We start from the raw sequence: 26,909 nt of genomic DNA on the forward strand, positions 1-26,909 counted from the left end.
TGAGTTTCTCCACACAGGCAAAAAAAAAAAAGATTTATTTTAAAAGGTAGGAAAAACAGAACAAGTAGTATGGTCCTTTACATTCCAAGCCCTCTACCCACCCTCATTGTAAAGCAGCATGTTGTCCAGCCTGGACTTGTAGAGATTTCAGCCAGGATGAGTGAGAGGGTTTCACCAATGATTCCCTGACTTTAGCTCTGGTTAAGGACTGTGGAGCAGTGTGCCAGCACACTGGTGCAAGGGCAGTGAATCCCCTTTACAAGAAAGACCTTCTTGACCTTGTCTCAGCTTCTGTTCAAGTGCTCCTGCACTCAACAAAAAGGACACTTCAGTTTTGTTTTTTACTGCCCAAGCCCAACTTCCCTTGGCTCCCAGAGCAGCAAACACACAGGACCAAAACAGAGAATATTAAAAGAGAAAGAGGTAGGTAATCAGATATTTGTGGCAGAAGAGGTTGTTGGGAGATACCCAGTTTGTGACTATTCACAGTGCTAGGCGAGGAGTCTCCAGGAACAATGAAGTACTGACACACAGCCTGTCAGGCACTGTGGGTCTGTGCAGAGTGTGACTGTTCCCATTCTCTCCCCTCTGCCAGGATCAGACTGGTCTGGATGTTGCAGTCACAATCTGCCTCAGTGCTGAGGAAAGGGAACTTCTGCATCAGCCCTGTCTGAAAGCACAGGGACAGCTGGGTGCAGCAAAGAAAAGTTAAAAAAAAAAAAGAAAAAGCTGCTGTATCTCTGAATGTGTTCACTGTTAGGCAAGGCCCAACCACACTGGAAGAGGACAGGTCTGAGCCACTTGGACCTGGAAGACAGTCAAGAAACACAACTCACTGGAGGACACAAAAGGATTCACAATTAGGTATAAAATATATTTTGTATATATTTTTTTATACAAAAATACACAATTAGGTATCTCAGTACAACAAGCTTGCAGTTATCCATGCCGATCCCTGTGTTTTACCTTTCTTCTGCCTAACCTCTGACACAGGGAGCATCCCCTGGGTACATCAATGAATGGGACACAGAGAAATGAAGCAATTAAGCCAAACACTTCAGGGAGAGGATTTTTTCAGCTATTGAAGAGCTCCTGTCTTTCTCAGCTATGAAGGGAAAGACAAGACAGGCCCCAGCTAAAAAGCTTTGCTCCAGCATGACTTCCAGCATGGGAGCAGAACCACGCAGGAAACTTGGCAATCTTGGTGTGTGGCTGGAAGCCCTGGAGTGGGTCAGCAGCCAAAAGCATGGCCTTCTGATCCCTCTCCACGCTCAGCTGACACGTACCAAGATTCTTCCAGAGGTGTACTACAGCACCACTACAGCTCCCAGCTGCCTGCAGCAGCTGAGTGCGACAGGGGAGCTGCACATCCACCAGATACTTCGGATAAGGCAAGGTCAGTCAAAAGGCCTCTCCTGGCCCACTCCAGGCCCATGTCACCCACCCACTGTATCACAATCTCAATCACTAGCAGTGTTTCCACTGCTGAGACTTTCTTGAAAGTCCTCTTTACATCAACAAATTTGCTGCCTTTTCCCCTGCTTTGAGCCTTGCCTTCAGCTTGCTGTCTCTGCCGCCCCACAGGGCTCCCCACCACTACTGCCCCTCCAGCCCAGGAAGCCACTGGAGCTGACTATTGTGGCATGCATCCTGGTAGCCCTCGTCCTCCCAGCCCCAGCCCTCCAACAAACTGTGAGCTCCCTCCAGCAGCCTGGCCATTGTACTGCAAGCACTCCCTGCACCACAGCTGCTGGGAACCCAAACTTAGGCTGATTTTCCCGGGTTTCCCTGGTCTCTGTGTAGTCCTGGGATGGAAGCTGGCTGCTGCTCTCTGTTTTTCCTGCTCTACTTCTATGTAGCTTGTGGCCAAGAGATGCTACAGGTGAAATGTGAAGGGAAGAGTTCCTTTGCTCCTCCATATCCCAGTAAACAGCAGCTGCTGTTTTCCCCCCTGTACACTGCCTCCTCTTACCATGTCATCCAGGTTGTGCATCCTCAGTGCAGTGAGCTCCTCTCTCTAGACATGTTCATGGGACTGGAAGTGAACTGTGGTGAGAAGCAGAGAAACATCATTGGCAGGGAAGCACAGGCTGGCAAGGAATATTCCAAGGAATAGTCTTGATCCCAAGACCACCAAATAAAACCCATAACCCAGGAGCCAAGTGCTAGCTGTGGAACCCTCTTCTCTCCTGCCTCTGGGCAGGGAAATTCCATGTGCCCCAGAGGGGCTGTGGCTTAGCAGAGGACATGCCCCAGCTCACCTGCTGGATTTCCTGCATTGCCAGGCGTATGGAAGAGCGGAGGCGAGGGAAGGCTCGTTGGCTGCTCTCTCCAGAGCTAGGCTTTGTTCTACTCTTCTCTGGGGTCTGCTGGTTTTGGAAATTCTTCGTCCTCCTGAACCACTGCAGAGCAGGTGTGCCACTGGAAGGCACGGAGGGGCAGGACTGTTTCTCTGGAGGGGTCTCCCCCTTATCTGCTGGTGAACTCAGTGTGAGGTTCTCCAGATTTTTGTAATTCCAACTCTCACTACTTTTCTGGAGAAAGAAGGAGTGGATTCAGCAGTGGTTTGCAGACCCTTCACACAGACTGAACAGCACAATAAAGAGAAATACCCAGCTGTGTCCACTGCTGACATTCAGGGGGCAGTGGGATGTCACCCACCTGCCAGTGCCTCTCCCCCATCATGGCACTCCCCAGCTAGCAGCATTTCCCAGTGCATGCAGAAGCAGCCAAGCTGCTTGGCCAAAATGGGACACCCCTCAACAGGAACACAAAAGAGATGCTGCTGCAGCGTCTCTAAGCACTCACTCAAGGCACAGACCACACCCCATCCTCTTTTCCCCCTGGAGCCCCTGGGCACTCACCTGCCCACAGGGGACAGTCAGTCTCTCCATGAAGGGCTGGATGCCCACGCCCTGGTGGTAGCGCACCAGCTCGGTCAGCGAGGCGTGCGCCCGGTCCTCGCCCAGGATGACGTAGCGAGCGTTGGGCTGCACCTGGATCATGTAGTGTCTGCAGCGCCCTTCGCCCCTGGCGAGAGGGATGGACAGAAACAGTCACGACACGGGGGCCTCAGACTGTCAGAACCCGGCTCCTGCTTCCTGCACCCGTGGCCCTCAGAAGCCAGCTGTGATCAAGATCCTCAGTAACAAGTACCACACAGAGGCAGGAGATGTGCTGGGCACTAACATGTGGTCATAGAGGCTGCAATCTCCTTCCAACCTGGTTTGCCCTCTCTGCCACAGAGTACGGCCTAAGCAGGACCTCTACCCTCGAAGCCACAGCATCCCACCCACAAACAGGTCTATTTTTTCAGTAAGAGACAGATTCCGCAGTATTCCATCTGCTACTACAAACTCCCTGAGGCACCCAGGACAGGAGAGGCTGAACATGATCCTCACTGGACTCCTCTGTGGAGCAGGTAATGTCCTCCAGTCAAGCAGTTTTATAGAATCACAGAATTCAAGAATTCTATGACTGCAGAATTCCAGGAGCACAGAATTTCATGCAGTGCTCAGTTTCATAGAATCACTTAGGATGGAAGAGCCTTTAAGATTTTCAAGTTCAACCCTTAACACAGCACTGCCAAATCCACCATTAAACCATGTCCCCAAGTGCCACATCTACACATCTTTTAAATACCTCCAGGGATGGTGACTCCACCAGTGCCCTGGGCAGCCTGTTCCTGTGTTTGACATCCCTTTCTGTGAAGACATTCCTCCTGACATTCAGCCTGAACCTACCCTGTCACAGCTTGAGGCTGAGTCTTCTTTCCCTGTCGCCAGCTGCCTGGAAGAAAAGTCTGACCCCCACCAAGCTGCAGGCCCCTGCCAGGAGTTATAGAGAGCAATAATGTCTCCCCTGAGCCTCCCCTGCCCATCACCTACCGGTATGTCAGGATGTAGCCTGGCCGGCTCTGGCTGATCCGAACAAGGAAGCAACCCAAAGGCTTGTCAATCAGCAAGTTTTCAGCTTCCCTGGAACCAGGAAAGAGTTTTTCAGCAGAGAGCCAGCAGCTGCCTTGCCACACTGCTGGGATTCACATCCTATCCCCATGTCCTAGCCCAGCAGTGTCCCAGGGAGCCCAGTATCTGCCCCATGTGCTCCTGGCTACAGAACAGGTCTCATGACTCAGACTGGTGGTGCAGGAGGCACTAACAGGCTGAGGAAGCACCATACTCTCAGCCAAAGCCTCTCCAAGCAGGGCTGCTCCAAACCTGCTCCAGCAGGTTTGATTGTGCAATAGCAACAGCTGCCTTCCAGCACCATGCATGTCACAAAGCACCACCGAGATGAGGAATCTGTGCATGTGTGCACTTCCTATGGTCCAGGGATGAAGAAGTCAGGATGATGTGGGGTACTGGGTAAACCCAGCACCTTGGAAAAACACCAGCTTGGACTACACCATTCTGGCTTTCTAAACTTCCTGCTGGAAGGAGGTCTTCCCCTCCTCTGCCCAACAGACAAAGCTCTGCTTTGTGCTTTGCTCCAGGCTAAAGGTGACTGCAAATCACCAGGGCAATTTGGGGCTGCTCTGGCTGCTCCATTTCATGAGGCTGAGCTTACACTGCTGTGTGAAAACTTAAGTCTCTGCTTAAGCACCACTGTCTTTGGGAAGGATCTGCCACATCCTTCACTGTGCAGTGCTCATGGCTAGTCTATACTTGAAGTTAGACTGTTTTGTCTTCCAGACACTAATTCCTCTCCTACATTATTTCATCTGTGGATAAAAGAATTACAGGTTAGGACATCAATAACTATCGTAAAAAAATTAAAAGAAATGCAGTTACCAGAGAGCTGTGAGCTAGTGTAGTGTCCTTTACCAAGCTAATGTGCTGTGTAATGTCTCTGAGTAAACAGAGACAAAAAAAAAAATCCAAGAACAAAGAAAAAAAATCCAAGAACAAAAAAGAAAAAATCTGAACAAATCCAAGAACGTAGATCTAATAAGGCTAGAGTAGAATTACAGTTTCAACAGAAAAAAAAAAAAAAAAGAAACTAAAGCAAGATGATGAGGGTGTTCAGATGGCAGCAACATTGACAAAGGAATCCCACCAATTACAGGATATTGGCAGTTAACAAGTGTGGAGCACCACAGATCAATTTGCACACTGGTGAGACAGTAATGCCATCCTGCTCCTATCTGAGCACTGGCATAATCAGCACCTCTCTGATTATGCCACTGCTTGACTCAGAAAGCAGTGCTTGACTCAGCCAAGAGAGAAAAGTGTGAGGCATTTAGAAAGTTCAAGCATTTAAACAAAGTCTTGCAAAAAGATCCATAAGAAAGAAGGGCTTAGTGGATATCTCTCCCAGACTAACTAGAAGCAAATGCCACCTAGGCTGCATCTCCTTAGATAGACAGATGTATCAACAAAAACCCTTCCTCTGCCTGTATCAGAGGGCTTTGGTGGAGTTTTGCCATTGGCTACTCCTTAAAGCCCCTCTTAATACTCTTTAAAATAAAAGTAAGCTGAATTCTATATTCTCCTGCTGTAAATTGGGGTCTTCTCCTGACCTCTACTGAAATATGAAGAACAGTAATAATGAATCAACCCGAAAGTTCATCTTCATGTCTCTGCAAATGGTCCAGAACAGAGAAAGTTCAGCATGTGTATATTTCCTCTGATTACTTTACAAGCCTCCCATCCCTACACAGGATCTGTATTTAGGGACCCACTGGACTTATGTACTATGAGTTTCCATGGTCTTTCCATGGACCTACATAAAGTTTCAGCTTTTACAACCTGTGGCAGGGACTCCCAAGCTTTCCCGTAAGGGTTTGACGCTCACAGATTAAAAGGGAAAAGTTATGCTGGTCACTTCCATTTCCATTCCACTTCTTTCCTGGCCAATCCAACCTACACAGTCCTAAGGACACATTGATTTCCACCTGTGGTCACTGTGTCCAGAGGACTCACCTCCGACTGATCATCCCCTGCAGCCAGCTTGGAAAGGCCCCATCATCCTGCATGACCTTCTGGGCCTGTGTCTCTGTGAACCAGCGGAGAGTTGCTCCTCTCTTGAGTTTTCTCATTTTTGCTTCTTCCTCGGTCTGTTCCTCACTTCCCAGAACAGGAGGAGGCACAGAAGGGTTCAAGAAGTTATCAAAAGGAGTGGACTGAAAGCAAGGAGAGAGGGAAAGTCAGCACAAAAGCAAAGTCAAAGGCAGGGGACATTTGAAGAGATCACTTCAGCAGGTGACCCAACTCCTGAGTCCCTTAAGAGAAGATCTGTCACCAACTACTGAAAGCTGCTTTCAGTTCCTCAAAGGTCCTGACCATGCTTTTTATCTAACCACAGTAGGACTCACACTTCTCATGACGAGAATGACAACATTCTCTTGGGACTGCATGCAGGAGGACATGTGCATGCAGAAGGTGGATGGAGCAGGGAACCAGCACACCTGGGTCAGGGCCCCCAGCACAGCCAGTATCGCTACCTCTGTCAGTTTGCTGCGTGGCCGTGGCACTGGTGGCTGCTGTGACTGATCAGAAGGATGAGCACTAGACTGAGGGCGCCTCTTTCGTGGCATGGGGACTGGAAGGGAGTTTCTTTCTGCAACAAGAAGTAATAAGTAGGTGAACTTAAGCATCCCAAGATCAATAAGATCTATTCTCCACAGGCCTAGGACCGGGATAGGCACTGCTGCATGGATTATGTGGCAAAACCACAGCCTGGCCCTCCTTCCAGCACAGCCAGGCAAATTACCTTTATTATGTTTCTTCTGCTCCCCACTGACAATGCCACACTTCCAAAGAGCAGAAATATCATAAGCTCCCTGTCCACCACACTGATGGAATTCCCATCCCAGGGCAGGCCATCATGACCTGGAGCTCACAGCACTTCAAGGTGATCACCACACCAGTGGACACGCCCTGGGTCACTGTGAGTGGGAACAACTCACCCTGGGCCTCTGCTGCCAGTGCCAGCTGCTGGATTCTTTCTCTCTCTGCCTCCTCCTGTAGCCGCTGTGCTTGAGCTCTCAGGTCAGCCAACAGCTTTAGGAAACTCTTCTTGCATCTGAATCCCCTGAAAACTGTTCAGAAAAAAAGCTGTGGTTAGAAAAAAGATGCTGTTCATGCCTTGGTAATTCTCTTGGGGAAGAACACTGGGTGATAGTCCTTCATCCAGTACAAAACCCTCAACACCTGAATCATGTTAATAAAGAGCAATGGAAACTCTACTGTGAGCAGGCAGCCAAAACCCTGTGAGAACTGTCTTCTACTCTCTAAGCTGCCAGATCACAGATTTATGGAAATCAAATTATAGATCTAAGCTCTCATCTCTAATGCCAGGGCACTGAATACCTAAAAACAAAGCCTCACAGAAGGGCCTGTTAACCATCCATCTCTGTCCTTCTAGACACCATGAAGGAGACAGGATTTCCTTGATGCCAGCCCACAGGAAAACCTTTCCCATAAGCAGCCATTTGCAGGGCTTACCAGGAGGATTGCAGACATTGTGTGATCCCACCTACTCTACCAGTTATTAAAACACATGAAGTGTTTTTTAAGAAAGCTGCACCCTCTCATTTCCCACTACCCACACACCCTCCCCATAGATGACAACAGCGCACAGCTTGTGACCATCTGATGTTTGTCACACTCTTTGGTGCACAGCTGGAAGTTGCTCAGATGCTCCAGCAGTGCAACAACCCATATAGAAGAGAAGTGCAACAGAGGGGAGCTAAGCAGGGTGACAGCAGCCTCCTCCTCCTCCTCCTCCTCCCCCTGGCTGCATAGTCCTCATGTAGGGAAGTACCAATCTGCCCACAGCCACTCTGAAGAGACTGGCTGCTAGAGCAGATGCTACATGGAAAGTAAAGAAAAAACCAAACCAGTTTGGTTTTTGGGCAGCCTTCCACCCCCTTTCGCCTGTCTCTGAAAACAGCAATGAGATCTGCTTCACTCATTTCCCTCTCCCCAGTTCAACACAACTCACAAACAATCCTTACTCCAGAGGACAGTGAGCCAGATTTCAAGACACAGCCAAATCATGTGCCTGCTTTGCTCAGCCCAGCTCTTCTGCACACATTTTCCCTTTCCAAGGCTGACACTGAGGGCTCTCCCGATTCAGGATGAGCACTGGGAATACAGACATTTGCAAGAAGCACTTTGACTTCACAGGGCCTTGACACAGAGATGGCACCTGCCCTACCCTTCTGTCCTCTGCAAAGGTAGAGCAGGGACTGCAGAAAAGGTTTTCCTTCCCTGATCTGAGATCAGCTCCTGTCCCAGTGCTCACCTTTCTGTATGGTAACTGCTGCTCTTTCCAGTCGCTCCACATACTTTGCCAGCTGTTCCTGATGCCAATATTTAAAGAAAAGTCGAGACTTTCTGTGAAGTTGGAAGAGAAAGATGCAGTGAGAAACACTGTCTCAACTTTTATCCATCATCCTTTGAAGAGCCCATTACTACAACCACAGAATTCTCCCTAAAGAGAACCAGGTGACAGCTTACACATGTAAAATATTAGGCTTCCCATTCCCAACAGCAGTGATCCACACCTACCCACAAATCCAGCCTTTCAGCTCTGTACTTTGCAGTATCTCCAAGCAGCTGAAAGAGACAAGAAAGTGAAATAAATGATTTTCTACCCAAAGCCAACAACAATTTTTTTAGTTTCATAAACGGACTTCATAAAGGGACATAAAGTGCCTCAGCAATTCCCAACAGTCAGTAAACTGGCTGTCAGTCTGTAATGCACCTTGGGGTACAGCTAGGATCACATTTGGGAAGAACATCCGCAAAGGGGCTCCCAGAGGCAGATTTACTTCAGCTCCCTGGGAGGCAATTCTGTAGAGCCTATTTTATTCTCTGAAGTGTTTTTCCTCATTCTGTTTCCAAGCCCTTTGGAGGACACAAGTTGCAAGGTCAGCACAGCAAGACTTCTGGGAGAAAGTCTGTTTTCCAATTCCAGTTTCATTTTGCAGACTCCAGTGATAAAATTTGGGTCACTCGGAAAGATTCCCCGATACTTGGAACTGAAAGCAGCTCTAGCTGCAACACACAGACAGCTTCCTCTCTCTCCTGCTAATCCAGGCTGTGAAATCATAGTGGCACTTTTTGCTAATATCTCACACAGTAAAGCAGAAGTGTTTTTCCTTCTATCTCGGCCAACTTCCACAGTGCCACAATCCACATCCACAGAATTTTCTTTCTGAAATGCATCCCGTGATTTTTGTGCCTCTAAACACACCACACTGCCTGTTTACAATAATCTCTCCCCATATATGAGATTCTCTTGTGGCCTCAGTTGGGTTTGAAATTCTTTCTATTCAGAAGCATCAGGAAGTTCAAGGAAGCACTGTGAAGGCAGGAGGAGCTACTGCCAGGAGAGAATTGTTCCAGGAGATCATTCAAACCCTTTTCTTAAATGACTTAAAAAAAACCCCTCGGCTGGCTTCTTTACATGATTCATTCTCACTATCAATCACAGTTGACACTGGCAGGAAGGAGAGGCTGGGAAAGTGGAGAAGAGGAGGTGGGGAACTGCTGCCCTAGATGTAGGAAGGAAAACACTGGCAGGGTAAAATCCTGTTCCTCTGCAGAGCTGGAAGGATGTTTATGTGTGTAACAATCAGGTTCTAAAAGTGCTGATGGCATATTTTGCCTGTATAGAGACAAAATTCTTGGTTTAGAAACATCTTCTCTAGCCTGGGAGACATTCAGTGCTGGCTGCCTGTTCAGCATTGTCTGTATCTTCTTGTCCCATGTGGCCATCAGGAAAAAGCCTGGAGAGGACCCTGACAGCAGTACTTGAGTGCCTGACATGCTGAGTTCAGTGGACACCTTTGACCACTACTGTCATTCCCAAATTAAATACATGGGTCAGTTTTCATTTCTCAGCACAACAACACTTTACAACAATTTAATTTAATTGCTACATAACAATTCAAGAAAGATTTAATTCATCATGGTACCAAATGCTTTTTCAACATTAAAAGTCCTTGCCTGGGATCCATGTTCCCTATCACCACAAAATCCCATCCTTCTTTTTCTGTCCCTTTTACTCAGTTTCCTACGCTACTCCAAGTAAAAGCCTCTGAAAAACAAACCAGACTGCACACAACAAAGTTAATGTCCCTACCTTTCTTTTGTGAGGGGGACACCGGGTTTAACCAGAAGAATTCCATATCTGTGGAAAACAAACCAATACAAACACATAAAAGCCACATCCTTGATGGGCTGAGCTGATCCCTATCACCCTGACAGCAAACAACAACAAATCACTATCTTTCCCACTCAGCCTCCACAGCAAATAACCCCATGACCTCAGACCACATGAACTTTGAAGAAACTTTTTCACTCATTGCCCATATCTGGTTATCAGGGTAATTTCCCAAATAATATCTAACAAGGAATATTCAGAGGTTTTAAAAGACCTTTCAGCAAATTCCTCAAAGGAGGGTCTCCAGGAAAAACCATCTCTTCGGATACGGATTGTCTCCAGCAGCCCATTGTACCGCAGCTGAAGCAGCATCACAAAGAGGATCAGAGAAACAAAGAGAAACAGGTCATTATGACACCAGTTCTGCTCCTTTGCAGGCAGAAATTACTTCATTCAGCCCTAAACTTCCCCAGTTCAAAATGAAAAAGTTTTTTTCTGAAAATGTTTTTTTGGTTAAGAACTGAAATTACCTCATCCTGTAACTCTGATGATTAACCACTCTGAGTTAGAAGTTGGAAACCATAAAAACCAATGACTGAAATAACTTCACCTTCCAGCCATGGGTACTGCTTTGCTTCTATCCCTTAGAGGATAGCTTCATATTTCCAAATCTGGACACAGAAGTACTCTGAGGCATGGATGAACTTCCTCTTAATCCTATCCTTTCTTATATACATTAAAGAGGATGCTGAGCTTTCTGAACTCTTCTAATCATTTTCAGTATTCTTTAAGGCATCTATACCTCAGACCTGACAGAATATCCAACTAAAATCATATCAGTGCATTTCAGATCCTATCAAAGCAATCCCATCTTGGTTTCTATTCAGAGTTGCCCTGGCTGATGGGTGAGAAGAGTCTCCTCTGGGAAGCAATTTTTCCAGAGTACTGTCTGTACCAGTCCCATCCAGGGGGAGATACAAAGATGAATCCTAGCACCTGACAAGCAGATCTCATTGCATTCATGAAAAAGAAATGAGAGAGATCTAAGACTGCAAAATCTGGAGACTAGCAGACTGTGTCACATAAACAACCAAGTACTCAGAATCTTTACACATATATAAAGTGTGGCCACTCTTTCTCTTGCAAGGGGAGACTCGACTGAGCCACCTTTCACAGCCTTTTGGAGGAATCTGCCCTCCCACTGAGATGTGGCAGAAATCCCTGTAAAGGACACTGTTTTTGCTCACCTGCAGCAGCACCACCTGGTTGTCCAGCACACCTGGCTCCTTCTGGCTGTTGGGCTTTATGCAGCGCACAAAGTGTGGGTTGGCAGAATACATCCTCTCCATGAGCACCATCAGGGAATGCTGGCAAGGGCAGAGGAAGATCAACAATCCATCAAGCCAAAGCACTGCCACATGTACAATATCCTTCAGCTAGGACTGTTTTCTCACCCTGCAGCAACTTCCTGGGTTCTGCCAACAACTGGGCCCATCCCACCATGATCAGCCCTGCCTGGCCATCAGGAAAACCCCTGTCTACATAATGTCTGCTTTAACCATGCTTAGCACTCTGTAAGCAGTGCAGTGATACTTGCAGTGATAAAATTATCACTGCTTTCATCTCACGGGGCACCTCAGGGTAGCAGTAGCGTACCCGGAACTGAGCTCCAGCAGACTGCTTCCGTGTGCTGTTGAACTTGTCATCTGCTCCTGGCACCACCTGAAACCAGACCAAAACAAAGGATCAGCCCCAGAAAGAACTGCTTGATTGACAGCCAAAGAGCACTGCTGGAAAGCAGATGGCAAAAAAGGAGGGAGAATGGATGTAACGGGAGGGAAGACAAGCTAAACATCTAAATGGGAGAAGCAAGCACAAAACATGGTAAAAACCAAAGGAGAAACTGTTACAAGCTGATTGCTGTCTGCTCTTATTTTAAGCCAACTACTGTCTGCCCTTTTTCAGACAGTTTCTCAAATAGTAATTATCAGGTAACATTTATTAATTGTGATATGGACCTGAAGTGCAATACCTTGGCTTTCACATGAGGCATCAGGGTCCCCGTCCTGGAGACAGTGGCTGGAAGAACAGAGACAATTAGTTGATTTTGTACCGTTGCAATGCACTAGGGCTAAACATTCAAACCTCACTTCACACACAAACCTCCTTACAAATACTGAATCATAAGATGTTCAGTTTCACACATGGAACTACTGTAGGAAGCACATAAGGCAGTCATTACTAATTTCTGCCACTGAGAAGACAAGACCATCAGGTTATTAAATAAACCTAAATGACTTTCAGTAGAATTATCATCAATGGGCATCTAACAGTGCAGAAAAAATGGCACAGGCAGCAAATGGGGAGCTCACCTACAGCACTCAGGAGGTTATTTATCAGATATTTATCAGATAATCATAGATTATCAGGAGGTTATATATCAGATAGCTTATAACTAATTCAGTGACAGGATGAGAAAACCAGGGAACTTTAATTTACTAAAGGATCTAGTAAGAGTCTTGTGCACCCTTGATGTAATGGCATCATGCGAATCATAAAATCACAGAACGAGGTCAGCAGTGTCTTCTGGAGGTCATCTGGACCAAACCCTTTGCTCAGCACCCAAAGCCATTGCCCAGACTGAGAACAGGTTGTATCTGGTGTTTACGAACTTTGAGAGAGTTGGGACTAGGCTAAGTAGCTTCAGTAAGTGAGAACATGGTAATGAAGAAAGATAGTCCTGAGCAGTAGCTGAAAAACACAGTGGAGCCTAGAAATTAAATTCATTAGTTTCTTGTAAATCCCAGAAAGTGGCATGGACTGAATGGGACCAAAAAAATACAAAATTTCTATACCAGAAGCACAGTGTTCAGCCAGCCAATTTCCAAGGAAGTATCCACCTGACCTTTCTCTAAATTTTTAATTTAATTAGAAGCCTTGGAGAATCTGAATGCTTATTGATAACTGGAAAAGGGGAGCATAGTGATATGACCTAAAGAGTTTTTTTAACAATTCGTGAAGCTCCATTTTTAGAATCTATGATCTTGACCAGCTTCATTTCTAGACAAGAACAGAGTGTGTAGAAAGGACCAGTGAAGACAGTCCTGCACTGGCCCTGGAGAAGATGGGAAAGCATCTGAGGGGTACCTAATTCTCGGGAAGGGGATACCCCTGCCTTGCTTTCCATGGCAGGGAATAAATATGTTGCTCTGACAGCTCCACTGCAGGCTGCAGCATTCCCAGAGTCCCCCTGGCACTGCCAGCTGTGAAACACACGAGCCTCATGCCCACACTTAACTCTTGCCAAGGTGGGCCCTGGCTCATGCTGGATGTGCAGAGGACTTGCCTGTGAACAGCACACTGAGCAAGGGGGTGACACTGTTGATGAAGAGCCCACGGACGTTGGCTGGCACGGTGTCTCTGTTCTTCTCTAGAAAGCCCCTGGCAGCATATTGTACCTGGGGAAAGGGCAGCAGGTCACTGAGGACAGCAGGGCACACAGGCTGGCTCTAAAGGCCACTTCTACAGCCTGCTGGGAGCTGACCATGAGTTAAACTGAATGTACTCTGCCCTGCACATGAATTCTTCAAAGACACATGCACCCCATTCAGATGCCAGCCCTGAGGAACCAAACCACGCACATGCCAGAGGCATCAGAACCACAGGAGTGCAGCATAACACCAAAACATCCACTTTTTACATGTTAAATGTTAATTTTGTAATAATGAATGCCACAAATAATAACTTAGTCAACAATGCTGAGATTAGATTACTAAACAGCAAGTTACAATGACCTGAATTGTCATATCTGCTCCTGTTCCAAAAATTATCTCAAATCAATTCAATTTAATGTGGACCAATGCTTTCAATACTGGTGGCAGTAAAGTTACATGCAATAATGCTGAATCTCAAGCTGCTTAGATACCAGTGAATGGGTAAATAACTACCTTCACTTTCAAAACATTAATTACCCTGCTGTTTACACAGTGCTCCTAGGCGTTTGCAAAAAAATAGTCACTGCTGTGTTCTGGAACCCATTAGGTAAAGAAAAAGCCTTTAGCCTGTCCTTTGGTGCTGCACAGTGGACACAGTACTTTAATTTATAAAGTACTACTTTATGACTAGAATCCTAATAGAATGGTGATTAGAAGAATAGCAGATTCATGTAAATAATGCTACACTTCTGAGAGGTAGCCCCACTTTCCTGAGGGTAATTTTTACATAAATCCCAGCGAATTCTAGGAGGCAATCCACTGGAACACATCACTTCTGTTAGTGTCATCCTCAGACCACACATTCCTTAACATCAAAGCCTTATTTGTCAGGCAACACTCCCACCCCCTCCAACATACAGTCCAACAGCATTCTTCCTGCAAACAGTACATACTTTCCCAGCATAGTGAATGATGCTGAAGCCCAAAACACGGCCTCGGGCTGGCTGGAAGTGTAAATTCCCCTTAAAGCTGCTGTTTAGTTTATCCACAAATGTCTTATCAGTTGCCTGCAAGAGAGCAGATTTCATAAGCTGCAACAGAAGCCTGATGAGGACACACAGAAACAAAACAAAATGTTGGAAGCATCCTTGGCTGTGCAGTAGTCTTCTGCTGTACCTTCTCTCCGACTCTTCTCAGGGATCCAAATGCCACTAGACTGCCTCTGATCAGGATGTCCTGTCTCATAAGTCACACATGGGGACATCTCTGTTCATCCTGCACTCTAGCCCAAGAGCTTTCTCTGTAGCTCAGATATACATTGATATATTAGCCCCCAGAATATTTTCCTTGCCTCTTGTCTCATGCATACCTGAGGGAATGCACTCTGCTCATCCAGAAGAGACAGCAGCCCAAGTGGCTTGGCCAGGAGCAGATTCTGCAGGAAAGAAGATGCATGGCAAATATATAAAGCAGAGCAGGACATCCCCTCTCACCCTCACCACCCTTTGCAGAGGTTCTCCCCAGGTGCATCTCCTCCCCGCGGTAGAAAGAGCAAGACTTTTCTCTTGGCTGGATGGACCAATAATATTCTGTCAGTCCTCTCACTCACCAGAATAGGTTCATTATTGTTGAATGTGATGGTCTCCCAAGACAGTCCTTCTTCCTTATAGGCAGCCTGCTCCAGCTGGAAAATGTGCTGAAATAAAGAAAAAAGAGGTTGAAGCACCCACTAGACTTGGTTAGACAAACCCTGAACATCTTCCTTCCTGCCCAGAAAAGAGGATGGGGGTGTGGCACTCTCAGCCACAGCATGAGAGGTCCAAGATGTGGCTGCTGCTCTCCATGGCTCTCTGTAACTCTGGCACTCACTGGTGCTGGTGCATAAAACAGGAACACTTGTCAGAGTGTAAGTGTCCCTGCTATTACAACTTTGATTACTGCTTGATCCTTCTGATCTTCCTTTCCTATACCCAGTGGCTCCCCTACCCCAGCAGGGAAGGTTGTTGCTCTCCATCTTGCCTCACTATTCACTATTTCTGTCCTTACAGGCAATAGATATGTTTTTCCCCAAGCTCTCCTGCACGTGCCAGGTGGAGCAGTGTTCTGCTTTCCCTGCAACACAAGGTGAGGTCACCCCCAGCAGACTTACATGGTTGAAGAAATGCTGCAGCTGCTCATTGGCCAAGTTTATGCAAAGCTGTTCAAAACGATTCACTGCAAAGTTTTCAAACCCAAAAATATCCAAGATGCCTAAAAAAAGGGAAGAATAGCACATAGTGGAGACTGCAGACCATCCCTGCAGATTACTGTGTACACCAACACACAACTAAATCTCTTTTCACACAGCCCTTGTGGCACAGAGAAAATGCACCCAAGAGAGACACCAGTGGCAGCTCTTCCACAGCTTGAAGAGTTAGTTAAGAGAAGACCTCCTCCAGCTTGGCTTCTCTGCTAAGCCAGAGTGTCCCAGAACAGCCTCACAGTTACTTCAGACCAACTGACTGCTCAGAGTTGAACAAAGCCCTACAGACTTCATACTGCTGACTCTTATCTCTGGCATGATCACCGTTCTGATAATGCATCCCAGCACACAAGCTCTGTGAAACCTCATGCTGTGCCTTGTCCTTCGTTGTGGCTGAGGGATGCACATTTGAGAACAGAACAGGAGCAAGGCAGGCAGAACTCACCTATCTCCCTCAGCTCCACGTCAGGATCCACATTCTCAGCCAGCAGCTCATTGATCTTGCAAACAATCCAGCCAAACACTCGGCCATAGGCCACCTTTGCAATGGAGTCCCGAGCATCTGCACAGAGGGAACAGCAGCGGCTCACTGATGGGCTTTGCAGGAGAGCAGGGCACACAACACAGGCTGGCTCAATACACCCACCTCTAGCAACAATGGCTATATGAAGCTACTTTAAAGACCAGAGAAACATTGGATTGTCTGCATCCTTTGCAAGTGGGAGCTGTAAAAACAGCTCTTTAATTTCAAAATCTTCACAATCTTTCTACAAGATCAGCCATGCCTACCAGGGCATTTTTGAGTCATGCCACTTAGAATATCCAGAGAATTGCTTTCCCCTCTGAAGATACACTAAGTATGGATCCCCCCACTGCTAAACCAAGGGAAAAGCTCCAAATTTTACTTGGAAAATTGGATGGTTCTCTTCCTCTTAAACCATAGTTGCTAAGTGTTTAAATGCTGTAGTCAAGAAAAGGGCACGATGCAAAGCTTGCTGACATTCTAAGAAGGAGATCAAATTAACATGATTTATGATTAGAGATGTATATTTTATTGTCTAGAGAAATTTGTAAATCAGAACTAGCTAATCCCATTTCATTTTCTTCTTTCATTTATTTGAAGCAATAATCTCTCTTTTTAATTATCTTTTAAATGAACCTTTTGTTACAGATTTTTTTAGATTATTTTCTTGTTTTGTTGAAAGGGAAAATAACACCTTGTGCCTGCTATTTTACTCTTTTCACTCAATTTCTGACACTGTGACATCTTGTTGCTCTCGTGGTTGTTTCTCCATCTATTACCTAGAGCTCTGCACACTGCCAGCACTCTGCAACAGGAGCCTTCCCCTGTTTTCCACTAATACCCAGAGTTTCTTTCTGGGCTGGACTGAAGCAGAAAGCAAAGCTAATTCCTTGGTTTCTCATTTAATCTCTGCAGTCTCCTGGAGACCAAACAAAAGCAGCATTCATGGCCCTCCATGTCAGTAAGCGACTAAACAGATAAACACTGACATACTTCCCTCTGTGTGAGAGGAATGAAGGGGCACAGAAGGACATCTTTGTTCCCAACAAGCTGCACATGTGTGGGGATACCCTTCCATCAAAATCCAGTCTTTCTAGCCAGCACATCTGCAATTCATCATGTTTCCTACCTTCTGCCTGCTGCTGGGTGTGAAAGCGCTGGATCTGCTCGCCTCGGGTCACTGATGTTGTACAAATCAGGCATTTTAACAGCTCATCTTCCTGGACTCCAAACTGACCCTGGGAAACAGGAAAGAGACAAGGACAGTCAGTCATAAACCCTTACTCTGCTCATGGGGATTGTGTCTATCTGTGTGTAATGGGGTCATGATTCAGGCTCAGGCCTTTGAGCCGCACTGTAAGGTGAGTGCTACTGCTGGCACCAGAGTCAGATGTGGGCTCTGATCTGCTCCACCCCCGCAGTGACCAGCCTCACACACCTGCTCCCAAACACTTTTTGTTTTGCTCTTCCAGTGCTGCCACCTTTCACCTTCTTTGGGAGCCACGCCAGTCCCTGCTGAGCGGTTTAATGACTTATGGAACAGCACCACACGGAGGTGACTGTGCAGGTGCTAAAGCATCTGAGCTTCAGAGTCACAGGAACCCACACGAGAGGCAGGAAACAAAGCAAACTCAGACACACAGAACCCCTCAGTGGTTTAACAGGAATTCCCCTCCTGTGGGCAAGAAATGAGGAGCAGGCTTTCAGAAATAAGATAAAAAGAAGTTGGCTGCTGAACAGAAGTAGGTGGTTGTTTCTGGTATGGTGTAGGAGGGAAACAAGCAAAAAGATGGTAGTGAAACCAAAGAGCAAGGGTGCTGGAATTTCAAACAGGTCAAAATGAAAAGAAATAGAAAGGGGAGAAGGATGTTACTTTTTTCTGTCCTGTGTTGTTAACAAAGCAGAATAACTTCTCCATCCCATAGAACAAAAATGGAATGGTCCTGGGAAATACATAGCTCTTAATGCAAAATAACAGAAAGCTTAATTCAAGATAACCAACAAAAAATGATAGCATGTAGGGTGGTATCCTTGGACAAAATCTGATGAAAACACAGAACTAATGTGCAGATATTGCACACCTGAATTTCTCTAAGGCATCATCAAACTCGCTAACATAAAACATTTAGTTTTAAAAAGCTTGTGTTTTATGAAGTCAGCAAGGTATATGCTGACTATGTAAGACAAGAAACAGAAGCTGAGACGTATCTCTCTGGGTATGAATAGCAGTGAACACAGATGCTGTCATGGGGTCAAACTGTACACTTCCAAAAAAACCCTTGTTCTTTAGAAACTTTCACATTCTGAGGCAGAAAATATCCTCTGCCAGGAACATCTCCTGCAGTCACACAGCCAGTGGGGAAGAGCATAATACCCATAAGGTTTCGTCAAAATTTCTTATGACTCACCGCTGCAGCCTTCAGCCATCCCTGGGAGGCCTCACTGACCTTCAAAGACCCATTGTTCTCCTCAGGCTCAAAGGTCACATTGCCCAGAGACAACACACCAGCCAAGATAGCCTGCATGTCCACTTGCTCCTAAAACACAAAAGAAAAGTGACTGAAAAACCCACCAGCATGTAGCATGTACAACACAGATGACCCAGAAGTTGGAGAGGTTAAGGGAAGAGGCACAGGCAACCTGTGGGAAAAAGCTCTCCACAAAGTCTGTCAGACTCAGGTGATCTGAAAGTAACATGGAAAATCTAGAGAAAGAAATAGGTCTGAGCTTCAAGAGAGGAGCTACAAAGAAACCCTGTGCCTGCAGGAAGCACAGATGGAAATGAAACAGCCCCAGGACTAACCTGTTCTTGGAAGCCCACCATGTCAAGGGCATTGCAAACCTCTTGGTATTTGTACTTCCAGTGTTCAGCTACTTCCTGTGTACCAAATCGTCCACTTATGTACCTGAGAAAGTGCACATCCCATAGAAACTGTCACACAATCGGCACTGTAACTCAGCCATCCCTAATGGGTACAAAGTAGATCACCAGAAGGGGAAAGAAACTTTTCCAAGGTAGTGCAGCAGATACCCCTGACCTCCCAGCTTCCACGATGATCTGTATCTCTTCACATAGCACCATCCAGATCCTGCTCCAGCTTCCACTCACCCACAGATAAAACCCCAGGGCAGAGGAAGAAACTCCATTACGCTGTTTTCCCCTTCACCACCCACCACAAAGACTAAACTAGGGTCTGCCTTTGACGCACCTGTAGAGTGAGGGATCCAATAACCCATACATCTCCTTCTGCTCTGTAGACAGTCCAGCAAACATGTAGTAGAAGATGTGGAAATTCCTCTCCCCAGTATCTTGTCGTACCACCCGTGACTTCTCTAACAGGTACTCACTCAGCTTGGCACCTTGCACTGCACACAAAAAGGTGACAGGGTGGGGAACTTCACTCTGGGGGACATGAAGCTGCCTGAGCTGTCTCACATCTCTTCTGTACCAGGAGCACAGAATTGTCTAAATTAACTTTCTTGTGCCTAAGACCCTCTACGCTGCCCAGTACACTGGAAGTGGGGTTCTCCATGCTTCCTGTGGTCTTAGAGATTTCTGTTCACCTCTTTCAGCAGAAACAAAGGCTTCTGGCATCAGAGTATTACTGACACTTACCCTGCACTCTCACCCCCATATCCTTGCTGTACTCCCAGTCTGTCCAAATCCAGGCCTAATCCTATCCAGTCCTATCCAACAATGGTTGCTGTGAGATTTTACTTAATTGCACACCCTTCCCACAGGTAGGCATGTGCCAAAATTTTACCCTCCACAAGTTCTGGCTACGCGAGTCCTCTCCCTCCAGTTCCTAACCATTCCCCAGGCTAGTAATGGCCCTTGACTTTACCTGTATTTCTCTGGAAACGCAGCTGTATGTATTTTCCAAAGCGGCTGCTGTTGTCATTCATCACTGTCTGGGCATTGCCAAAAGCTTCAAGCAACGGATTCACCTAAAACAAGTGAAGAAGGAGAACAACCATTCTTCAGATTAAGCAATCCAATCTAACTTACTTGGAAAAAATTATCTTTAGCATTTTCTAGTCAGAGTTCAGCTGGAAAAGGAACCACTCCATGAATATGGATGAGCACCTGTTTTATCTCTGCCTGGATAAAGAAATTCAAAGAGGCAAATATCACAAAGACTAAGCAGTGTGAGATTAACAATGATCAGTACAATTGAACTGCTGGGATCTCAGTAAGATCATTGAGTCATTTTTTAGAAGGTTGGTACAACCTATTTCCACACAGTACCTGCTGTCACTAGATAAATTGAGTGCTATACAAGAGCAGTAAACAAAGTCACCATGGCACTCAGTTGTTAAGTATGACAGCTTAGCTACTGAAATTTGTAGACATAAGGACAGTGTATTATAAAGAAATTAACAGAACAATCAGACCAGCTTGCTAAGCTGGATGCAAAGGTAGCAAAATGAGAGTTTTTCTATATTTGAGTAAAGAATGCCTGTCAACTGAAAGAACAATGCCTCAGAGTAGATGCTGGACAGCCTGTTGAACACAGCTTTAAGGTATGATGGCAATCCCCCGGGGGACTAACTTTAGTCCTTGGATATATCTAGAGGAACCAAATAAGATGCATATTATTTCTTCACCGTCACATCTAGGCTTTCCAAGGGCAGCTCATCTGGGCTGAAGTGAGTTATTTCCAGGGAAGGAACTGCAAGCTAGCTCTAGACACTCTGCAAACACAGCTCTCCTGCTTGTGGAACCTGCTCAGGTCAGAAGCAGCCTGGCAGTGTGGCCCAAGGCAGCTCTAAGCAGAGACAGCAGGTGTATCAATGCCACGTTCCCACAACCCAGCACAGGCCTTCACCTTGGATTCACCATGGATGACATCACACTGAATTAATACACCATTCCAGGGCCCAAAGCAGAGCACAGGGCATTGAGTTTATGTGTCAATATACTGGTTGCAGGAGGAGCTAAAGCTGGTTTCTGTGAGGAGATGCAAGACACTTTCCCCATGTCCAACAGAGCCATACAGACCTGCCACTGGCCAAGGCTGAGTCCACCAGTGACAGCAGCAGTGCCTCTGGGATAAAAACTGCCGCACACACACAGAAGGGAGAGAGGAGTGGGAATGTGTGAGAGGAACAGCTCTGCAGACACAGGGTCAGTGAAGGAGGAGGGGCAGGAGCTGCTCCAGGAGCCAGAGCAGAGATTCCCCTGCAGCCCCTGGTGCAGCCCTGGGTGAGGCAGCTGTGCCCCTGCAGGCCCTGCAGGCCCAGGGGGGAGCAGAGATCCACCTGCAGCCCCTGGAGGAGCCACAGCAGAGCAGGTGGATGTGCCTGAAGGAGGCTGTGACCCCATGGGAAGCCTGTGCTGGAGCAGGCTCCTGGCAGGGGCTGTGGCCTGTGCAGAGCAGCCCTCACTGGAGCAGGCTCCTGGCAGGAGCTGTGGCCTGTGCAGAGCAGCCCTCACTGGAGCAGGCTCCTGGCAGGAGCTGTGGCCTGTGCAGAGCAGCCCTCACTGGAGCAGGCTCCTGGCAGGGGCTGTGGAGAGGAGCCCTCACTGGAGCAGGCTCCTGGCAGGAGCTGTGGAGAGGAGCCCTCACTGGAGCAGGTTCCCTGCCAGGAGCTGTGGCCTGTGGAGAGGAGCCCGTGCTGGAGCAGGTTTGCAGATAGGACTTGTGACCCTGTGGGGGGCCCACACTGAAGCACCCTGCTCCTGAGGGACTGTACCCTGTAGAGGGGACCAGACCAGAGCAGTCTGCTCCTGAAGAACCCCAGGGAGAGTCTTGACACTGGAGCAGCCTGAAGGAGTGCATCATGTAAAGGCACCCATGCTGGAACACTCTGTTCCTGAAGGACTGTCTCCTGTGGGAGGGACCCCATGCTGGAGGAGGGGAAGAACATGAGGAAGAAGACAGTAGCACAGGTAAACTGTGATGAACTGACCTCAACACCCATCCCCTATCTGCCTGTGCTGCTGGAGGGAAGAAAGTAGAGAAACTGGGAGTCAAGTTGAGCCTAGGGAGAAGGGAAGACTTGGGGAAGGTGCTTCAAGATTTGCTCTCATTTCTCATCATCTTACTCTGACATTAACTGGCAAGAAATTAAATTAATTTTCCCTAAGATGAGCCTGTTTTGTCTGTGATGGTAGTTGCTGAGTGATCTCACAGTCCTTATCTCAACTGATGAGTTTTTGTTATGTTTTTCTACCCCTGTCCACTTAAGGAGGGGGAGTGACAGAGGGGCTTGGTGGGCACTGGTTGAAGTCAACCTACCACACAGAGAAAGATCTCTACGTTTCTACAGGAAATCTGAAAAGACAGACTTTAAAATGAAGCAGTCCAAGAACTCACTCTTGTTAATCTACCACATGGAAGGTTTAAAGTATGATTTGTTTAAAAAAACCCTCACAGCTCCCTGGGGAGAAATTCAAGTGGAAATATTTCAGACCAAAGAGTCAAATATGTTTCAAAATGAGCTAGCAAAGACATATGAAAAGAGCAAGCATGGCAGTTAGCCAGCTAGCAGCTATGTGCCTGACAGTATAAGTAGCCAAGCATGGGTTACTAAAGAGTGTATGAATTCTTCATCCCTCTGTACCATTAAATCAAGGTCTGATTTTTTTAATGAAAGTGGCATGTTCTACTTTGTTCTACCTCAAACAGGAAATTATTTAGAAAAATGCCACCAATCTCTTGTAAAAGAGAACATGATAAATGATTGCAATGGTTTTCTCTAATTTAAGAGCCATCTCCAGCAAACAGAATTACTGACCTACTAACCCTTCTAATTTGTGGCCAGGTATCTCACCATTCTTATCCACTGTTTTCTTATGTGTCTTGTGTGTGGCTCCCTGATTTCCAGTGGTGATTCACCAGCAGGCTTCCTAATCCTAATGCAAGTTTTCTTGCAGCAGTGTTGCTTCTCTTCTACACCTTCAAGCACCATCCTGGCATGACCTACCTGAAGTATCTGCTGCTCCAGCTGTGAGTTGCCTTTGCATAGGTTCATTATGTGCTGCAACAACAACTTTGTACTCTCTGTTTTCCCAGCACCACTCTCTCCACTGCCAAGAAAAAGCAAAATAAATTCCATCAACCTTAAAGTATAGTTGCTCTGCCCCTTATGGCTCAAGTGCTCCATCACTTGAGAGTGCTCTGCAAGAGTTTCACAATTTTTTCATCAAAATCACCTGTGTGAGAAAAAGCTCATGTGCCACAGCTTTACACGTGAACCATGAGGTTCTTCATCAGGGAACTTTTCCCCCTCTGCAGGGGAGTACAGATATACCCCATGCTGTCACTTGTGGATGGGATGTATCAGACAGACCATTTGCTCTGCTTCAAAAGCCATCTGGTACATCAACTTCCTTGAAAATGCTGGAGCCAACAACTTCCTCTTTCTCCAGAGAGATTTGCCCTACCTACATCACACCCACACCTGGATATTGATCATGAGATGCAGTGGCAGTCTCAGATCTCAAGTGTTCACACATCCATGTGCCAGATAGCTGGGAATGCAGGTGCAGAGCTGCCCACACTCCCACAGTGCCAGCAGTGCACGTCACTGTGCTGTCACACAACCACGCCGCCTCCGCCTCCAAGTCAAACAACCAGCTCTTGGAAAGGGCATTTCCCCTGTCCTGGGAGAGGGAATGTACAATCATTGAGACCACATGCCCTTAACTGACAACATCACACCAGCTGAGAACTTCAGCATGTGCATGAAAAAAAATAAGTGCAGGAAATGCTGGAGGCATACTTGAGGGCAGGTCCTCATTTCCTCTGAGCCGACCTTTGAGCGTGTGGTGTGGCTTTACTGCTTCGTGGCTGCCAGTGGCTCTGAGCTTGGTATCAAGTGTGTGTCATAGGTGGCTAAAAACCTCAAGCAGGTTCCTGATCTCAAGCACAGGTCAGACCAGCACCGTTCAAAAAATACAAACAAAAAAGGACCATTTTGCCCGCTGAGAACATGCCACCCAGTGCCCCTGCTCAGTATGTCAGGTTTATTTTTATTTTTCAGTTACTCCCTTCTCCACAAAAAAAATATCCAACAACACTTCCATGGCTCAAGCTTGACCTTAGACCTTCCAACAAGCACAAGACCTTCACAAGGCCGTTCAAGCACAGCTGGTGTGTAACTGCCCCCAGCTCTGAAGAAATGCTAAGTCATCTTCAGGTGACCCAGGTGCTGTACTGCACCACATGCAGGCTATGACTAATGTCCTTTGGGACGGGGAAGGCAAGAGGAGCCAGTAGAATTTGTGGCTGAAGACAATTTGGTAGCAATGAACACTTATGATCTGGCAGCAGCTGCTTCATCCAACATCACCTCTGAAGGATGCAATCCAGACCTCCCAGACTCAGCTGGAGACACCAAAGAGACCACCAGAGACAGCAGATCCTGGTGTGTTTCTGTGGTGTTGTGGGGAGCTGTGGTCTAACAGGAGTGACCTCATCTTCCCTTCCCTGTTCACCCGAACTGTGCTCAGGTAGGAAAACTTGTTAATTAGTGTTTCACCAGCCATAGAGAGGAAAACCATGAACTTCCTGTGACAGTAACACACAGACCAGCTAAAAGGACAGGAGTATATCAGACTCATTTCTGAACTGCTGGCAGAAAACAACCAGACCACTGACCACAAATTCTCACAGGTTACTCTTTCTTGTCTTCCACCTCCCTAGAGAAATACAATGACTGGTCTCTATCCCCCAAAGCCCCACCAGTGCCTCTTGTACCTGCTGACCCCACGGCCACCACTTGCTGAGAGTACTTCATGTAAAGTACAGGCACCAATGGCCTGAAGGCTACAGAAATGAGTGGGGCTCAAGTGCCCCTCAAAGTCAGCTCCAGTCCCACCAAAACACTCAGCAGTGATTCAGTAGTTGACTTCCACACCATGTAGACCGAAAGTACTGATAAAATGATAAGAAGGCAAATACAAAGGAGCATTAAATCAAACAAATTGGCAAGTAGCATTTTAACTGAGAGGACATTTAAACAGTTCTCTACAACACCCAGCTGTAGAGAAGAGGCAGTTAATGTTTCAAGGCTTTCTCCTCGCTTTTCAATGCTTTCTCTGCTAGTTGATGTTGTTTAAGGCTTTCTCGGCTAAACGATGCTATCTGCTGGGCTGCAGAGTTCCAGCAGAACAGGAATCACAAAATGGAGTAAAATGTTCGTGGTACCGGTAGGCTCTTTGGGTAAAAGAGTCACTTTTTCCTGACTTCTAGAGCACAGAACTGCCCACGACTTTAACATCCTCCCCAACCAGATTCCCAAAGGTCTTAGAGGAGAAAAGCATGTTTTAATACTTCCTGCTCTTTGCTTACACTTGGGAAGCTCACTTTGTGAAAACTAGTTCCTTCCATTACCATCCTTCCAACTTTTACTACAGCTTTTACCATGGAAGTTGTGCTGCCAGAGCAGAGCACCCAATAGCTTTTCCCAGAGCAGGATTCCAGGGGCTGGTTCCCCACCAGAAGTGAACCCGGCATCTTTACTGTTGTAAAGATTGCTGGCCGAGCTACTCCAGGAAAGCCAGTTTTGTCTGCTCACACGTTCTCACGACGTGCCCGCTCATCTGTCTCGAAAGCGGTCGGGATCAAGGATGTCTTGCCAGCGCAGATGGATTTTCACTCACCAACAGAACCAGAGAGGACCTTCACCTGAACGCTGGGCAGGGAGACCCCAGCGAGAGCTCGGGGGCCACCCCCGGCCCCCGCCGGCCCCGGGACCCCCGCCCGCCGCTCACCTGATGAGGATGCACTGGTTGCGGGGTCCGCCGCCCCCGCGGCCCAGCATGGCGTGGTAGGCGCGGCTGGCCACGGCGAAGATGTGGGGCGGCAGCGCGTCGGTCTCCAGGCGCCGGTACCGCTCGGAGACCTGCGGGGAAGCGGCGGCGGAGAGCGGTGAGCGGCCGGGAGGCGGCGGGGCGCGGCGGGGGGCGCGGCGCTCACCTCTCTCCCGTAGAGCGGCAGCGGCTGGAAGGGGTTCATGGCGACCAGGATGTCTCCGATGTCAGTCTGTGGGGACGGGACAGCCCGTCAGCCGAGCGCCCGCCGCCGCCCCCCGCCCCGGCCCCCGGCACTCACGTAGATGCGCTGCTGCAGGAAACGCTCCCGCAGCCCGGCCAGCAGCGCCGCCTCGTCCAGCTCGGCCAGCGCCGCCAGGTCCCCGGCCGCGCCGGGCGAGGGGCCACGCTGCCCCGGCAGCACCATCGCTGCCCGCCGCCGCCCTGCCCGGCCCGGCCCGGCCCGGCCCCGCCGCGCTCCGGCCCCGCCCCGCCCCGCCCCGGGACCGCCCGCCGGGGCGGAGCCGCCGTTTGAACGCGGGGCGGCGGCGGGACCGGCAGGTAACGGGCGGCGTGGGCGGCGTGGGCGGCGTGGGGCAGGGGCCATAACCATAACCATAACCATAACCGGGACCGCCACCGCCACCGGTGCTTGTGTTGTGTTCCGTCCCGTCCCGTCCCGTCCCGTCCCGATCTCCACCCGAAGAAAGGTCCTGGGTGGGATGAACCCCTGAGTAGCCCGGCCTGACTTTGGTGGTAGCCCCGCTTTAGGCACAAGGCTCAACTTGCATGACCCATAAAAATTCCTTTGGCTAAATTAGTCCCTGATTCCACCAA

At 47.8% G+C, this 26,909-nt stretch overlaps 1 protein-coding gene across 1 annotated transcript; it reads right to left on the bottom strand.

The window, feature by feature from the left end:
- LOC118699611 (myosin-IIIb-like) lies at nucleotides 1-26,499 on the bottom strand. The gene is made up of 30 exons (XM_036403710.1): nucleotides 26,374-26,499; nucleotides 26,239-26,304; nucleotides 26,034-26,164; nucleotides 23,243-23,345; nucleotides 20,158-20,260; nucleotides 19,522-19,678; nucleotides 19,116-19,218; nucleotides 18,721-18,849; nucleotides 17,442-17,550; nucleotides 16,235-16,351; nucleotides 15,697-15,797; nucleotides 15,157-15,243; nucleotides 14,917-14,982; nucleotides 14,501-14,614; nucleotides 13,460-13,571; nucleotides 12,146-12,192; nucleotides 11,770-11,835; nucleotides 11,361-11,480; nucleotides 10,388-10,473; nucleotides 10,093-10,140; nucleotides 8,514-8,561; nucleotides 8,248-8,339; nucleotides 6,908-7,039; nucleotides 6,443-6,558; nucleotides 5,922-6,121; nucleotides 3,888-3,977; nucleotides 2,865-3,030; nucleotides 2,262-2,534; nucleotides 1,973-2,046; nucleotides 1-807 (listed from the first exon to the last, which is right to left on the bottom strand). The coding sequence occupies exons 1-29, from the start codon at nucleotides 26,497-26,499 to the stop codon at nucleotides 1,996-1,998; spliced, it is 3,159 nt and encodes a 1,052-aa protein (XP_036259603.1). The 3' UTR covers nucleotides 1-807; nucleotides 1,973-1,995.
- Between the last annotated feature and the right edge of the window lie 410 nt (nucleotides 26,500-26,909).

This window comes from Molothrus ater, chromosome Z (genome assembly GCF_012460135.2).
Source record: "Molothrus ater isolate BHLD 08-10-18 breed brown headed cowbird chromosome Z, BPBGC_Mater_1.1, whole genome shotgun sequence".
Classification (NCBI taxonomy): Eukaryota; Metazoa; Chordata; class Aves; order Passeriformes; family Icteridae; genus Molothrus; species Molothrus ater.

Excerpts from the sequence above, each read along its gene's own strand:
- LOC118699611 (XM_036403710.1), bottom strand. The coding sequence starts at position 26,499 with ATGGTGCTGCCGGGGCAGCGTGGCCCCTCGCCCGGCGCGGCCGGGGAC. Across the intron at positions 26,305-26,373 it reads TCCTGCAGCAGCGCATCTAC|ACTGACATCGGAGACATCCT; the intron begins GTGAGTGCCGGG and ends CCGTCCCCACAG. Across the intron at positions 10,141-10,387 it reads TTTGAGGAATTTGCTGAAAG|ATATGGAATTCTTCTGGTTA; the intron begins GTCTTTTAAAAC and ends TGTTTTCCACAG.